Source organism: Haliaeetus leucocephalus, unplaced genomic scaffold (assembly GCF_000737465.1).
Source record: "Haliaeetus leucocephalus isolate CR32 unplaced genomic scaffold, Haliaeetus_leucocephalus-4.0 Scaffold229, whole genome shotgun sequence".
Lineage (NCBI taxonomy): Eukaryota > Metazoa > Chordata > Aves > Accipitriformes > Accipitridae > Haliaeetus > Haliaeetus leucocephalus.
This window is the reverse complement of record NW_010972665.1, coordinates 2,913,361-2,929,788: the sequence shown is the minus strand read 5'-3', so window position 1 is coordinate 2,929,788 and position 16,428 is coordinate 2,913,361. Positions and strand designations below refer to the sequence as shown.

The window sequence follows — 16,428 nt, the reverse complement described above, 5'->3', positions numbered from 1 at the left end:
GCCGCCACCGGGACCGGGACCGGGACCGGGACCGGGACCGGGACCCCACCGCCACCGCAACCCCACTGCCACCGCGACCCCCAGGGCCTGCGCAGCGCTGCCGTTCGGCAGTAACTCCGACAGGCTCATGGGCGCCCGTTAATTTTCACCGACGCCCAACAACCTTGGCAAGTTTTCTTCAGCTTGCTTTTAGCTTTTAGAAGGAGGCAAGGGAAGCGTCGCTCTGGATGGGGAGGAGGAGTAACGCCTTTGGTCAACCCAAAGCCTCCAGCCAGTCTGATTGCACTTTCCAAATCAATTCCCATTCTTGCAGAGGGTTTATTTCCTTCCAGAAAAGTATTTGAAGTTAAAGCAGCGGGGGAGGGAGCACAAACAGCGTGGACTCCTCTACCCAAGCCCCCTTTCGAAGCCCCGCCAGCTCCTGAGAGAGGCTCAGAGCTGGCAGGGGAAATGTCCCCTCTTGTGGGAGCCATGCCGCTGAAGGGTCACTTTTCCCCTGGAGAACAGTCAGGAGAGACGCTGTTGGAACCAACCACCACCGCTAGCCCACTGCCCAGTCCAGCAACTCAATGCAACAGGTTGTCAGCGCTCAGGCAGGTTCTCCCACTCGGCATCTGCCCCTCACACCTCCCTCTCTTCCTGAAAGCCAGAGGAGGGGATGTTTGCAGTAATGCTTGCGCTACCTTGGCTCTTTTCCTACTATGCCTGGGGGAACTGGGAAAGGGAAGAGAAACGTATTTGGAAAGAGAGAGAATAAAAGACTAAAAGAATCGCCCTGCTTTTTATTTAGGGTGATTGCATCATGTCCTGGACTGGTTCGTACAACAGTTTTTGCTGGTGGAGCAAAACCAAGCCAAACTGCACTGTGCACAGGAAAAATGAGCGCTGTTACAGGCCTTTCTTACACAGAAAGCCTGCATGGGAAAGGATACAGTGTAGATCATTTGATGTATATGCCCAGGTCAATACCAATTTAATTCATTGAGTACATTTCACATTTTCCTTCCATCCAACCAGTGCAGTTTCTTGTATATCAGTAACAGCTCCCTTTAAACGCCAGTCATGAGTATACTGTGTATTTTTAAATCTTGCAAGATTGCTTTCTTCTGCCATCTTCTGGCAATATGAAAAATCACAGCGTTTCAGTAACGGCAGTATTGCTCTGCCAGTCTAAGGCAAGGGTTGTCAGTAAAGGCAGCGTATAATCAGATCAGTTGGCATAACTGGAAAAAAAATAGCCCTTCTTGCATATTTAAAAGCTGGCCTAATTCTTCCAGCTCTACCAGTTGATCTACTAGCAGTGGTTCAGTGGCTATCCCAGAGCAAAATGTCTGTTTTGTAGACCTTGTGTTTCTTCAATGTCTGTAACAGCGAAGGAGGGTTACATAACACATGAGGCTTTATCATTTTACAACAGGACTTCATCAAATGTACCTAAATATTTTGAAGGGAGTCCTTTTTGCTAGTTTCACTCTCAGGTGTTCATAGCTCCTTGACAAAAGACGTCTTTGTTTCCTGTGAAACTACAGGAAGATCATGTCTGATAGGCATGTAAAGCTTTTCCTTCTACTACAACAACTATTTCTTTCTGATCTCACAATGTAAACACCACAAATCATGCCATCCCCAGCTCATTTCCATTATTGGCTTAATTCTAAACCAAAACATTTTCAGTATTTTGTTAAAAATGTATATGAGATTTACAGAAGAGTAAATTTTGGTTCCTGGGGTTGTTTTTCCCTTTTCCTGCAATCACACAGAGGTTCTTTGTAAATGACTACTTGTGATCCCCACTCTCCTGTCACAATAGCTTTTCCCACATAGTTATGTTAAAAATATGAAAATTATATATGATAATTAAAAAGAAAAAAAATCCAAAAGGAGAAAATGCCAATATTTTCCCTTAAAATAAACTCAAAATTCAGAGCCAGTAAGAAAAACTACTCACAAGATTCCAGCCTGCAAAGAGAACATAAATAAAAACTGTTCAAAGCTTTGTTCATCTTCACTAGCACCAGCAAAAACGACTGCTTGGGATGCCAAGGATGTTAATGCTATTTATAGCTCACGGGTGGCTCCCATTACCATTGTACCTGAGAAGCTCGCAGTATTAATGTATTCCTCCTCACAGCAACTTTCTGAAGCAGAGGACAGCCTTCCCAGGGCTGTGCTGGAAGTGCTGAGGTTTGCTTCAGGAAAATGGACTGTTATATTTGCAGCCTGTTCCCAAACTGTCTATTACAAACCGCCTGCAGCAGGCACAACCTCCAGCAAGGCTGCACCCCTCCCTGCTACCTGTGCTTGACTGTCCCTCTTGGGAGCCTTGAGGCTGCTGCTTTGCTGGAGGCTCTTCCTGCCTCCATCACCTTACTGGCTTCGGCATCGATCTATAGACTACCAAGCTTCAGAGGGAAACAGCATCAGAAAAACAACAGCATAAAACCTGACAAGACAAAGGTGAAAAGACCCTCCAAAAACTTGCTGGCATGTAACAACCCTTGCTCCTGCCCTGCCTGACCAACTGCAAGACTCAGGTGGCATCAACACGGTATCTGGGGAGCAGGGCAGCACCACACTGCCGGCTCCTTGCAGAGACAGCGCTGCAGGGCCTGGTGTGGGAACTCCTTCCCACCAGCCAGCGAATGGCAGGACAAGCTCTCCCAGTGACCCTGGGACTGGACATTCCGTAGAGCAGCAAGCGTGTCCCCCCTGCCCTTGGCCCCTCATCCATCACAGCCCAGGGAGGTGTCTGCACACACTGCTTTACCCATGCCCCCTGACTAGGCAGCTCCCTGGTTCACTCTGGTTTACCTGGTACCCCAATACCAGGGAGGAGCAGCAGGAAAACCATGCCCAGTTTTCTTTCTTCAAGTTCAAGATAAGAAATTGGGAGCAAATATTCATCAGACACAATCAAAAGTTTGCAAGAGAAAGTAAACCCCAGCTCTAGGTCTTAATGTCTCCTCTTAGTTGTTCTCATGCACCTCATCAGGTCAATCCCTTTGTGACATACAATCACCATACTTAAAAGATGACTTAATCAAAAAACAAATCATGGTTTTAAAGTCAGCAATTAAAAAAAATCTAAAGAACAAACATTCCACTCTGCCCCAACAAAGCTGAGAGTATCCCTTGAAAGCTCTATAATGTGCCTGAAAAAACTTAAGTGCCAAAATAGATCTTCCACTGTAGAGTTTTGAAGTCCTTTTGCTCTTGATTCCACTGCAGAGAGTTTGTACAGCTTTGCCAACCTTAGAAAAAAAGGTGCCTTTTTCATATGTACCCTTTCAAGCAAGGCAAGCTAAGGAGAGCACTTCACTGCTTACATTAAAAGTGCAGGGAGAGACAGACAGCTCAAAGATAACCCTGCCAAATGACTGAGGAATACCAAAACCCCTTTACTTGTGCCTTCAAATATTCTGAAGTCTTGCAAGCTTGACAGCATTGTCAATTTTGTATTGACAGCAGCAGTCAGACAAAAATCATTTGAGGAGTAAACCAAGGAGAAGAAAAAAACCCCTTTAATCCACAGTCACACAAATCCATACTGCTGCAGAAGGGCAAGTGCTTTGGAGCCCCTTTTAATAGCAATATACTAACATCCTTGTTTGTCTTTCCTGAAACTTGCAAGGCATTCCCCCCCGCCCAGAGTCTGGTCTCTTTGACATAATTTTTATCAGAACTGCCCGTAACTTACAGCCTGTGAGACCGATGAAATCTCGGCACAGCGCTGGCTGTGACAGCACTCACTGAACTGTTATCAATATCAAGGTCACTTTGGTTTTTTTGCTCTCGCTGGAGCTCCTCTGCCCTCAGGGCACGGGCTGCCCAAGGAAGCTTTCTGTCTGAGCTCCTCACAAGCCACAGCCTCTCTGCTCCATTACTGATGTTATATAAGATTAGAGTGAAGTTTCTACTATTAGAAGCAGTTAGCTGCACAGTGATTGTGTGCTCTCCCGATTATAGCATAGAGTACAGTTATGGCTGCTGGCAGCAGGACTTAAAACTACAGCTATTTTAATTCAGGGAGAAGCATGAGTGTAGTTGAGATGTGTCAAGAAAAACAGTAGTTTGGGGGGGGTTTAATTCCTAGCTGTAGTACCCTGGACAGGAGTGCCCCAGAAGAGAAGTAAAGGGGAAAGCATCACCCTAGGCTTGACACATACCCACAGTCGAGTCAGAAATGATGGTAGGAGCCTGTGGAGGGCAGCGCTGTCTTGCTGGGGATGGTGCATTGAATAGCTCAGAGATGCCAGCTGCTAAGGTAATACTTCTTTTTTTTTATCTCCTTTGAATCTGAAAGCTGAAGATGTAAAAGCTGTCATCCTGCCACAGCCATGGCCTGTCACCGCAAGTAGGACTCCCCATTTTTCCACCCGCCGCCCCCATTTTCCAAGCACCCTTTCTTGCGGCGTTAGCCCCGTGCATGGGCCGGTGCCTCTCTGTAGGCTGTGTGGCTCTTAAATGGGAAGGGTGGGGGAGGCAGGATGGGGCTGGGGGGCTGGAGGTTCTCCCCTCTTGGAAAGATAGGGTCTTAGGAAAATATGTGCAGATCCGTTACATTGCAAAGGAAAGGAAACACTCTCCAGGAGCACTTCCATGAGCTAGCAATAACATCCGCTCCCCAAAAACCAGCAGGGCACAGGTGAAGCTCCCCCTGTGAGCCTGAATCCTGCTGGCAGGGCCATGAGCCTGGCTTGGCAAGCTCTGCCCCTCCTGGGGGCTTGCCTTGTCCAAAGACAATGGTGGCTGTGTGACCTGGGATGGGGCTGCTGGAAGGAGCTGTGTGAGAGTGAGCGGTGGGAGGCCTCGCTGGGGCTCCCCACCTCACTCAGGAGCCCATCTGAGCTGAGACGCTCGGGCTTCACCTCCACCTGTGCTACCTCACAGCTCTGCCCATGCCTGGCCATGCACCCAGCCACGCACCCCCTTGACTTCCCGCTTCGCCTGGGACCTGCCTCACCACCAAGGGCTCTCCCGGCTATCCGAACCCCTGGCCGAGGCTGGTTACCCTCACCTGCCCTGCCCTCTGACTGGTCCCACTCCTGAAACAGCCTCACACATCCCCGCCGTCCCCCGGCACACACAGGTCCTGTGGGGCAGCAGCAGGCTGTCTCTGCCCTGCAGCAGCCCCTCCAGCCCCACGGGCAGCCCTGCGCGGGGACGGGAGGGTTCACAGCGGAAGGAGCCTTTTGCTTCTCACAAGGAGAAGTTGGTACCTTCCAGCTCAGTTTGGAGGAGTCGGAGGGCCCCATCATAAACATACAAGGCCAGACATGAACAGAGATGTCAGGAGAGAGATTGAGCAGTGAAGAGGTGTGAAGACGCAGATTTTCTCCCACCCAGTAAAACAGGACTGCCAGCATAGGGCGAGGGGCATCTGCGAGCTGAGCTGAGGTGAGGGAGTAGCCATGGAGGAGGCTTGCAGGGCTGCTCCCACTCCTTCCCGCCGCTGCGGTTAAAGAGAGGGCTGTGTTTTCCAGAGACCTCGATCTGGCATCATTCCCGGGCAGTAAATTCTCTTAAAAACTGAACCAAACAGAGCTTTAATTGTACATTCTGCTTTTCTCTTCACTCTGGAATAATGGTAATGGCATTAATACAGTGCTGCATTGAACATGTACCCCTGCTGAAGCCGAGGGACCGATTCTGCTATCCATTATTCAGGGGCACTGCCTCTGGTGAGGCAGATCAGGGTTTAAACAGTGAGCAGGAGCAATGAACTTCTACTGTTCCCCGCTGTTTGAGTGTGGGCAAAATAAAAGGCCATAATATATGATGCAGTCAGCCAAGAAAGCAATATTGCTCTGCCATGTGCACGGTCTACACCAAGATGAGTCCAGGATCTCATTTCTAAATTCCCATAGGTACCTCATTTAAACCATCAGCCATAACCTGCTTCTCATTTTCAATACCACTTGGTATTAGAGCTGCAGTGAACTGCTGGTGAGAGATTCTAATTCCTGCAAACAAGCCCCTGTAGGCTTGCAAGGAAAACAGAGAGTTCCCCTCTTGGTTGCCTGCTAGGTTCCCATCTGGCTGTTTTAACTTTGCTATTGCTTTTAAATGTGCCTGTTTCTGCGCACAAGGCTTTCAGCTCTACCTCAAGAGACTCCTGGGTTCTCTTAGCATCGGATTCTGACCAAAATGTAGAGACACAGATTGGGTCTTCTTAGCAAAAAGGAAGATCAGATTTCACGTTACAGTATCTGAAAGATTAATTCCACTTACATGATCATTTCCCTGTGAACCACACTTCTTTCCATCTGGATTTTTCCATCAGGAGGACAAAGAGCCATAGTATTAAGCACTACCTGAGAGAAAAGAGCAAGGAGTGTAAAAGATGAGTGCAGAGATGCTTGCTGAGAGAAAAGAGAAGAAAAAACGAGTAGACAGCAATTTCAAATGCATTTAGAGGCTTTTTTTTTTTTTCCCCCACGTGAATTATGTTCTGATCTCATGCTTTGGTATTTTGAACCATTTAGTTTGTCAGGGTTTGATTCAGGGAATTTAGGATATTTGGCTGCAGGAGTTTTCTGTATCATGTTATTGTTAGCTAGTGTTTGTGTTATTGTAGTAACCACAGGTCCAGCCAAAACCAGTGTCCTGCTGTGCCCAAGGCTATCAATAATCTCACGTAAGACCTTGTTATTGAAAGACACCTGTCCCCATCCGGGCTATCATCATAACCACAAGCAGACCTCTGCTAGCTAGGAAGGTGCTAGCAAAAGGGATAGAGGAAAGATGACTCGGGGCCCAACTAATGCCCTGCCACAGACTCCTCTCGGGGCTTCAGACAGTCATTTAATCTCTCTACAGCTCAGTTTGGCCTTTAGGAGATAAGGTAAACAACCATGGCAAAATGGCAAGAGGCTTTCCCCCTGTTACAGCAGTGAAAATTAGGGCTAGGCAAATATGTGGCTGCTCAGTTAGTTTGCGTTCTTTTTTAGTTAAACAAAACATGTTTTTCTCAACCAGGAACAAGCCACTTCATCTTGTTTTAATATTTTAAAAGATTTTACGCAATGCTAAAGTAAAATTCCAAAACAAAAGTAACTTTGAAAAGAAAAATGGAAATGGTGATTTTTTTGGAAGTAAGAAAATGAACTATTTCAAATCTTCGATATTGGAGTGTTTGCGTTTTTTCCAGAACTTTGCTGAGTTTTCTTTGCCTGGAATCTGCAAATGCAACACAAATCTGTTAAACGCTTCAGTCAATTCAAGTCAGTGGGGGTTGTGCGTTTTTTTCTTTTCTTTGCCAGAAAAACCTTCAGTAGAAAATGGCAATTGTTTCCAGTGTAGAAAAAGAAAAAGGAAAAAAAGCCTTGCAGACTGTAGTACTCAAGTGGCTGGATAATATCAAAGAGGTACAAAGCTCAGCTAGGTTGTTGTAGCCGAGGTCCTGGAATGACCGAGTCCCTCAGGAGCTGCACCCGGCCGCACGCACACAGCGTGCGGAGTCACCCACAGCCCTTCCTGGGTGCTCCCTGCAGCTCGGCGATGCCGAGGCCCACAGCCACCTGCAGCCCATGCCTCCAGAGAGGCTCTGGTGCCTGCCCGAGCCTCCGTGACTCAGGCTCCACAGCTCAGACATGAAGCCAAGCAGGCCCTGGCCGTTTGGGGTGCAGCCCAGCGCTCTGGCTGTTTGGGAACTGATGGGTAAGGACAAAACGGTTATAAAGCTTGTGCTACCTTGTATTCTTCCCGGGAAGCAAGGAGGTTAATACATCTGGATTGCCCTTAAAACCTCTATCCAGTCTCAAATGTCGCTATAGGTAGAAGGCTTTGTTGTTGTTGTTGTTGCTGTTGTTTAGAATCTAATGAGATGGTCTTTAGGTACTTCCAGGCTACGGTTTAAAAGAAAAGTAATCCTATCCAACTTGCATGGTCTAGATCTCTGCAGAAAACGTTAGTGACCTTCTAAGACAGAAACTTTTTTTTCCCAGTTACAGGGGCTCCTGCCCTCCTGCAGTCACTGGCTGTTTCCAACTGCAGCAGCTTCTGGGAGCCACCCAAAGGGAGAAGCTTAGAGAAATGTAATCAGAGGCAGCACTTTTGCTAGCTTTGCAGTATCTTAAAGTAGAAGGGGTGGGGGGGAAACCCTCAGCAAAGTCCCTGGCCTTCAATTAAAAAATTCATATTACTTTCCTCATTAGTCCAATCATCTGGTATAGCTATTTTCAAGCTTACCCTGAAGGCCCTGCAGAGCAATTCAATTTCAAGGCCAGCGCAGTGCAGGACGGAGCAGTGTGCTTGGGAGGAGCTATGCTTCGTGTTGACATGAGGAGCTCACTTGTCTGGCATTAGTCATGAGAAGCAAATGATGTTGACGCACTTTTTGGAAAGAGGACTGCTGTATGAAAGGGATCTCTGTTGCAAAGCACCTCCCTGGCTGCAAAGGCTGGAGTCGCCTGCTAAGTTTCACCGGCGCTAAAAAGACTCAATTCTTGGAGAACCTCCTCAAAGTCAGGTCCTGAAAAAGAGGCCTCACAATGTAATTCTCTCTGCTAATCATCTCCATTACTGTAACTAGCTGACGGGCTACAACAGAAGTTTAAAGTAGTGGGAGCTAGGAGAACTGGAGGTTTAGTATCCATCTGCTTACCTCCACAACTTCAGCCTTTAAACATCTGCAGCGATTGAGAGTCAGCCACACTCCTTGAAAATGAGCCCGTGGTCTTATGAATCTCCTGATGTAGAAGCTGTATTATCTTTTTCTTGATTTCCTTTTACTGCTTCAGCTTAACATTCTGTGTCGGTGAAAGTACAAGCAGGTCATCATGACAATGCTGGCAGTAGCTCCTGAGCACAGTGCATGACTTTCACAAGGCAGTAAAACTTGCACGGCAATGCACAATATCTTTTTCTGTGCTATTCTTCATGCTAATCTGTGCTGGGATTGCACAACATACTCGTTTACCAAAGCTCTTGGTGTTATCTGCCCTGAAAAATAAGTAGGCTTTTATCTCTATGTTCCTCTCTACTTCCCTGCAGTTCTTTTCCTTCGTCAATAAAAGTAAAACCAGTCAGCTTTTTTTCCATCTCTCTCATCATTTTTGATGTGCTTTTCATATTTTTCTTATTAAGTAGTTACCCTAGGAAGACTTCCTTTTTATTGGAATATACAAAAAGCTGTAACTGCTCTTAACATTTGTGTGGAGGAGGGGGGAGAAGGGGACAGGGGAAGCAAATTTAGGCTGAGGTCACAGAAATGTATGTGGTGTGTTCAGTAATATGCCTTGCATCATCTCTACTTCTTTTTCCATAAGCAATGAGATATTCTCCCTTGCTTTCTGCTTAATTCCCCAAATCAGCCTACGCTGTTAAAAATAACATACCTGGATGTTTGAACAAAGTTGTTGTTGCTTTAGAAGCTACATCCATCTGGCTGCTGTTGCTGTGGGGCAGGGGACAGACGAGATGACTTCCAAAGGTCCCATCTGCACTCGTTTTCTAGAATTGCTGAGAAAATAAACCCAAACTCTAGATTTAGGCATTCAGGCATTAGAGTGAAAGCTGATGCCACATCAGAATAAACACTGGCCACCCCACTTTGGGAAGAGTTCTAGTGTGGGTCCCACATTGATTATGGCTTTAATAGCAACAAGCAACAAAACAAAGCTCATCAATGTTCTCTGGGGGCAAGAACAGCAATTCAGATAATGAGATCCTGGCAGGAGGAATGCTCCTAAAGTCTCAGAGAGGGGACTGCTTGGATATCTTTGAACTCTTGCTCTCGACTGACCTCTGCTTCAGGCTGGACCAGCTGGCCTGAGCTTCCTGGGTCTAAACCAGCAAACAACATTGCAAAAGGGATGCCTGTTTTCCACTGCATGATCTGTGAGGGAGCAAAACAGTCCTAAATGGGATTCTCAAGAGGGCAACAAAGCCAGAACTTTCAGCTCTGTAATTATTTCCCCAAATTCAGATGCCTTGTTTTCTCACATCCTGGGTAAGTACCCTACCTCTCAGACAAGAGAAACAGCCTCTCTCTGGAGGCAAATAGCTATCACATTATTTATACAAAGTGGAACAGCTCCCAGAGGACAGACTGAGACAGTCAGACGCAAGTATACCAGTGTAGCTGAGTGTTCAGGAGTATTTGCCTGAGAGAAGGAAAAAACTAGTTCAAGTTCTCTCAATTTCTATTTCTATACATACACACATATATGTAGATAAGTACATATAGAATCATAGAATCATTTAGGTTGGAAAAGACCTTCAAGATCATCGAGTCCAACCATCAACCATGCCAACTAAACCATGTCCTGAAGTACCCCGTCCACTCGCTTTTTGAATACCTCCAGGGATGGTGACTCAACCACTTCCCTGGTCAGCCTATTCCAATGTTTGACAACCCTCTCAGTAAAAAAAATTTTCCTAATATCTAACCTAAATCTCGCTTGCCTCAACTTGAGGCCATTTCCTCTTGTCCTATCTCCAGCCACCTGACAGAAGAGACCAACACCCACCTCACTACAACCCCCTTTCAGGTAGCTGTAGAGAGCTATAAGGTCTCCCCTCAGCCTCCTCTTTTCTAGACTAAACAGCCCCAGTTCCCTCAGCTGCTCCTCATAAGACTTGTGCTCATATGCATGTGAAAATCCATTCATAAGTATACATGTATGCCTATGTATGTCTATACATGTTTTAAATACCACCCTATAAATGAAAGAAAATTGTATGTGCATACATTTTATATATGTATACATATATACTATATGAATATATGTCTTACATACACATCCTAAGATTTCCACCTTGGCCCTAGAAGCTTTGTAAATATAAGTCAGTCCAATGATTCATTCTTTCAAAAACTTCCCATTTTAACTAACCAGAACCAAGTGCGCACAAACGCTTTGGTAACTTTCCGACATAAAGTACTGGAGCTTTCCTGCATACACTCCTCAGCACTATAGTAACAGTAATCATACCTGCACCTATGAGGTGCAGCCAGTGCTGCATTCGGGTGGCACAGGATGTTCTTTTTCAACAGCGTTACTTGACAAGAAATTAAATCATATCATCTTATGCTGCTGCTTTCTCAGGGGATGAATTACATGCCTGTAGCGTCCTACTACAGAGTCAGTCCTGCTCTCTGGATGCTTTTAGCAACACCTGCAGGCCCTGCTGCACACACTAGTTATAATAATGTAATGCTATTTGGAGGGTAATGAACAGGACTAGTTTCTAGGGAATATTATTTCCGTATGAAAATTTCCTCTTAATTCATTTCAGAAAAGCTGTCTCTGATATAGCCTGAGTGCGTGCAAGAGAGGAGCAAGATGCCTCACACCAGAGACTCTTCATCTCCGACTAGCAGTGCAGGGAGCAGAGCTTCCTATGAAACACCAGCACTATCAGACCTCCAGCAGCTCTTTTGGTTCAGAGGAGGGTCTGATAATCATGTGGACCGAGTCTGGCCAAATATTTACCTGGGAGATGCGTAAGAACATAATGCCCTATCATTAAGCTGTTATCGGTCCCTGGGAGGAGGAGGAAGGGGTGTCGTATACTGGGGACCAGCTTTTGGGTCTGCAGGAATGTTTTTGCAACACAGGCTTCCAAAACTGATAACATCAGTAGTTTGGATGTCATGAAAAACATGGCATACAAAATAGCATATTCACAGTGTGTCTGAGTTGGGTTTTCTATATTCTGTGAAGCACAGCAGATTTGGCAGGGTAAGAATTATTTGTATTCTAGTCTAAAATCCTTAAAGAACCCATCCCAAATTGCTGTCAACTTTGAGACGCAGTATTTACCCTGGAAACTGTGCTCTAAGGCAGCAGACAAGAGCACAGTAGCCCTCAAACAGGGCTCTGTTTCCAGTTTCTTGGCACTGCAGAAGGCACTCGAGGATACTGACGGAGGGGAGAACACCTGCAGCTGTGAAGACATGCTGCCAGTGGCCTCACTCAAACAAGAGTAGCAGGATCAAGAGCCAGACGGAGGAGGACCCAAATGAATTATACAATAGGGATTTTGCCAGTCCAAATCCAAACTTTCTTCCAAAGATGGTAAAACTGAAAATATCAAACAGGAATTTTCATGCGCACATACCTTATTCTTGTGACCACTTCTATTTATTGCCATTTCCTTCTATTTGGATTACTGCAGATTACATAGATCATCAGCTCGTTTATCCCAACTCCTCCTCCTGAATACATCAGTTAAGGATCACAGTTTTGTGGAATAGCTTCAGTCCCAGCTTATAGCAGGAAGGAGGGAGAACCTGGCTGGTGAGCACGATGCAGCCGCTTCATGTCCAAACCAGGAAAGAGGGGTGCTGCTGCATCTGTGTGGGTTCTCACCCTTGCGACCCAGGCACACTATGAATCAGAAATTAGCTCTAGAACTTGCTAAACAAATATTTAAAGAAAAATCTTGACCACTTTATACAGTAAGCCATGTTTCCAGGGATTAACTGCTGGGAGGCATTTGCTTAACTAACAGTATCCCACTGGCAAGTCTGTGCTCTTGCTGCTCTCCGCAACACCACATCACATTTTTCATGTGCAAAGCACTATGGGCTTCTCCAAATTTGCTAATCTGTAAGCAAGCTACAGTTCCTGCATCCTTCCCTAGCGGGAGCAGGCACTAACTTTAAACCATGCTATTTTAGCAGAACGTTAGGAGTGTTGCCAATGAGCCCTTCCGTCTTTCAACAGGTGGGCTGCTAGGAGCAAAACTACTCTTCGAAGCCTCAACATTACTCACATCCTTAATGCAGCAGATGGGCCATATAGCATCAACACAGGAGCCAAATATTATGAAGATCTGCAAATAGAGTACTACGGAGTAGAAGCATTTGATGATCCTTCCTTTGATTTAAGTATCTTCTTCTACGATGCTGCCAATTTCATAGGCAAAGCCTTAAACAGTTCAGGAGGTAAGCGGGAGGCAAAGAGAAGCTTTGGAAGGAAGTTTCAACAGGAGCCAAATTGCAGTAACAGGCAGCCAGCAAAGCTTAGATTCAGCACACGGTTTGAGAAGGCACACGCAGAACCGCCACGTGGAGGATGGGAGAAGGGCACCTATGCCACGCGCTGCCGGGATGGTGGCAGTGACCAGGTGCCCGGGGGCTGGGAAGGGCTGGCTGCCCTGAGCCCAGCATGGTGGGACGAAGGGCCAACTCTAGGAGCAGAGCGAGAGGGAAGGGCAGAGGTTACGGCACTGCGGGTGCTCCCCCATGGGGCCATCCCAGGGCACGTGGCAGCATCCGCGTGCATCCACACGCACCTCGCACCCCAGCACGGGCTCCAGCCCAGCGATCCTGCCCCACATACCCCAGCCCTGCTCCCAGTCCCGATGCACTCAGCTTGGAGCAGCGGCACTTCAGCGCTGGCTTAAATGCTTCACATGCTTAAGTGCTTCACAGAATTGGAGCTTTATTCAGGCTGTCTATTAAGCTAGAGAAGCAGCAGAAGTTAATGAACTAAGTAAAAAACTACAAGCCTGACCTGCAGCCTGCTGAATTTTTGTCAGCAGAGTTTGGATTATGGCCTAGTTATCATAATTTCCATTTGTTCCAGAGTTTGCTCTGACTCTGACTGGCTGTGAGATCTGCTGCTTTCACTGGAGTGCTTTATTAAATCCCCAGTTATAGCTCACACTGGGCTGCTGAGATACAGTAAATTATGAGTCCATTTTTACAGGCAGACTATCCAACAGAGTTCATGGGACTTGTCAGTGATCACAGTCAGGGCTGGGCCAAAATCTTCTGCCAAAACTGTTTTTTTTTTTTCCACAGAAAACTATACTAACAAGTTTAGTCACAGAAAGCTTCTCATTCCACAGAAAATTTCAACTATTTTAATCTGAGGCCTAGGTTAGATGCATAAGGTCAGTATGAAATACTACCTTGCCTCTGTTGTATGGCATGATCTTATGCTAACAGCCCCTGAAAACTTGAGTACCCACTAATTGTCACCATTGTTTTACGAACTCATTTCTAGTATTTTTGTCCTCCCTGCTTCTTTCACACTTTAGAAATGCTAAAGCCCACTCACCTTGCTGTGCCTCTTTTTTTCTGCAGGTAAGGTCTTTGTTCATTGTGCCATGGGGGTGAGCCGCTCTGCATCTTTAGTGGTTGCCTTTTTAATGATCCATGAAAACATGACACTCGTGGATGCTCTGAAAACAGTGAGTGCTCACAGAGACATCTGCCCAAATTCAGGGTTCCTCAGCCAGCTCCGGGACTTGGACATTAAACTAAACGAAGAGAGGAAAGGAACCGGGGCATCTGCTACCAAAGAGCTCTAAGAGAGTATTACTGAAGGAGAGAGGACAAAATGTTATTTGAGTTTCCTATATCTCTTTTAAATGAATTGTATTTGTAACTAAGGATACAAGTTTATGATACACCAGAATGCATGTTATTGCTAAAAGTAGATTTTACTTGATCTTTCCATTTTGCAAAGCCTTCCTAGATTATACTTACGATTGGTTGTATACTGCATCCTCCACTCTCCACCTTAAAACATTGCTCTCTGCTGGTATTAAAAAAAAAAAAAAAAAAAAAGGTATCAGGTTGCATTTCAGAAATAGCTGTGTTTCAGCAACTAGTGAAGCTCATATCACTTTATGAAGTGTTAGGCTATTTGAGGTGAAAGATGCCATATTATTTATGCTACAATAATGCTTAGAAGTTTTCTTATGAACCAGCCCCCCCACCCCTTTGCTCCCCATGTCTAAAATGGTTTGTATTTTGAGACTGGAATCTGGCACTGGTTAGTTCTTGCTTTTACAATTGGTGGAGCCCCTGAGTTGGGGGCAAAAGGCTGTTCAAAGGCAGAGCAGCGCAGACACAACATAAGCCTCTCTTCAAGAAATTATTGCAGGTCTCCCTATAGTGTTTTCCCTTTGTTCATCAGATTATTAACTTTTTTTCTTCCATAAAAATACCTTTGTTTGAGAGGGCATTCAAATATTGTTCATCTTCCCTAGTAAAATTCACCCAGGAGATGCTGTGGAAAATGCTTCTGAAGAGGAAGGTGGGTTCCCAGCTGAGACTCCAAACAGCTGCATGGGCAGTGGGAACGGGTGCAGGAAAGCATCTGACAACAAAGTTCAATGTATTCCAAATTTGTCTGACAGTTCAACATTATAAAACTTGGGATTTTCTTTCTCAAAAATAGAGGTCATTAACATTGCAACATGTTCTGTGGCATTTGCTTTTGTGAGAGGACTCAAGTGAAAACTGAAGGGACACAGGAATGGCAAGAGAGGTGCTGACAGGCATCAGGCTTTCATCTTTGTGTCTCTGGGCCACCAGAAGAGCACTCAATAGCTACTGTCATCTGATGGATCAATGCTGCCTGGAAACTATGTGAAGCACATCTGGCTTTCAGTTCCCGGTGGACAAACATTCGCAGCACAAAGCCAGCTCCGGGATGGCAGTTGTTTGCATTCCTAGTACCAAACTCAGGAATGCAGAGGCATGAATATTCCCCACCGTGTGAGCTGGCTACTCAAGAACAGCACAGCAACAAAGAAAAACATTCCTTGCCATTCCCAGTGCTGTTTACAAGGCAGATTTCTGCTTTCAAGACAGACAACTCAGCACCTTTTATAATGTTCTTTGGCGATAGCTACATCTGCTATGTGGGCCAGGCTTACGGGATCTACATCTGCTATGTGGGCCAGGCTACGGGAGAGAGAGCACAAAAAGCAGAGCGTTTGGCACAGAGGACCTGACCCCCACACCAAGGACATCTCAGGGGGTTTTGCTTCAGACTAACCCTGCAGATTGGACATCCCTGAGCAGCAGGAGAGCAGTGCCGGAGTGCTTCTTTGCTTCAGTTCCCTGCATAAGGAAACCTGATCATGAGCTCCAGGTCTGCCAGGTTGCCAAAAACACAGCAAGTAGAACAGTCCGCTTAAAAGCATGCTTCAGACCCAAATCAAAATTGAATATGCATGTCTCAGTTAGCAATTAACTCTAACAAACTGATTTCAACGTACAGAACAAGTGGGGGAAAAGCCCCAGCGGATCTGGCTACAGAGATGCCCCCAGCCCCAAGCACAAGAACCACGTTTCCTCACGCTTCCCACCTACAGGAAAACTCTAGCCTCGCCTGTCGCAGCAGGAGGACTGTGGCTGGCCAGCCATTTTCAGCTGTGGAGCGAAGGGCACAGCTGAAGATGTGCTCACTGGGGATACGGGAGTACCTGCCAATGAAATGCACTTCGTGTGGCGAGGACTTACCACGTTTTTAAAATACTGGTTGGTGCAACCGGAAACCCCGCACCTTACCCTGATGGTAAATTACTGTAAACTCCGCAGAATAACCCACAGAGTGTAATTTCTCACGCTGCGGCATAACACGGGGGGGGGGGTTCCCCTCAAAAGACCTGCCGCACGGCGCAACCCCGCCGCCCCGGCCCGGGCTGAGGGCGGGCGCTGCCCCCCGCCTCCCGCCGCAC

General features: G+C 46.3%; 1 protein-coding gene across 2 annotated transcripts in view; it reads left to right on the top strand.

Moving 5' to 3' along the window:
• Window positions 1-14,500, top strand: part of LOC104831914 — an 18,139-nt gene extending 3,639 nt beyond the window's left edge. Inside the window, exons 1-4 of one of the 2 annotated variants that reach the window (XM_010567801.1) lie at window positions 4,045-4,264; window positions 11,239-11,446; window positions 12,672-12,892; window positions 14,039-14,500. In XM_010567801.1, coding sequence (XP_010566103.1) covers window positions 11,286-11,446; window positions 12,672-12,892; window positions 14,039-14,265 — 609 coding nt within the window. In that variant the 5' untranslated portion in view covers window positions 4,045-4,264; window positions 11,239-11,285 and the 3' untranslated portion in view covers window positions 14,266-14,500. Of the gene's footprint in view, window positions 1-4,044; window positions 4,265-11,238; window positions 11,447-12,671; window positions 12,893-14,038 lie in introns of those variants that run through there. The other variant, XM_010567800.1, reaches the window with a different exon arrangement.
• Window positions 14,501-16,428: the final 1,928 nt, after the last annotated feature.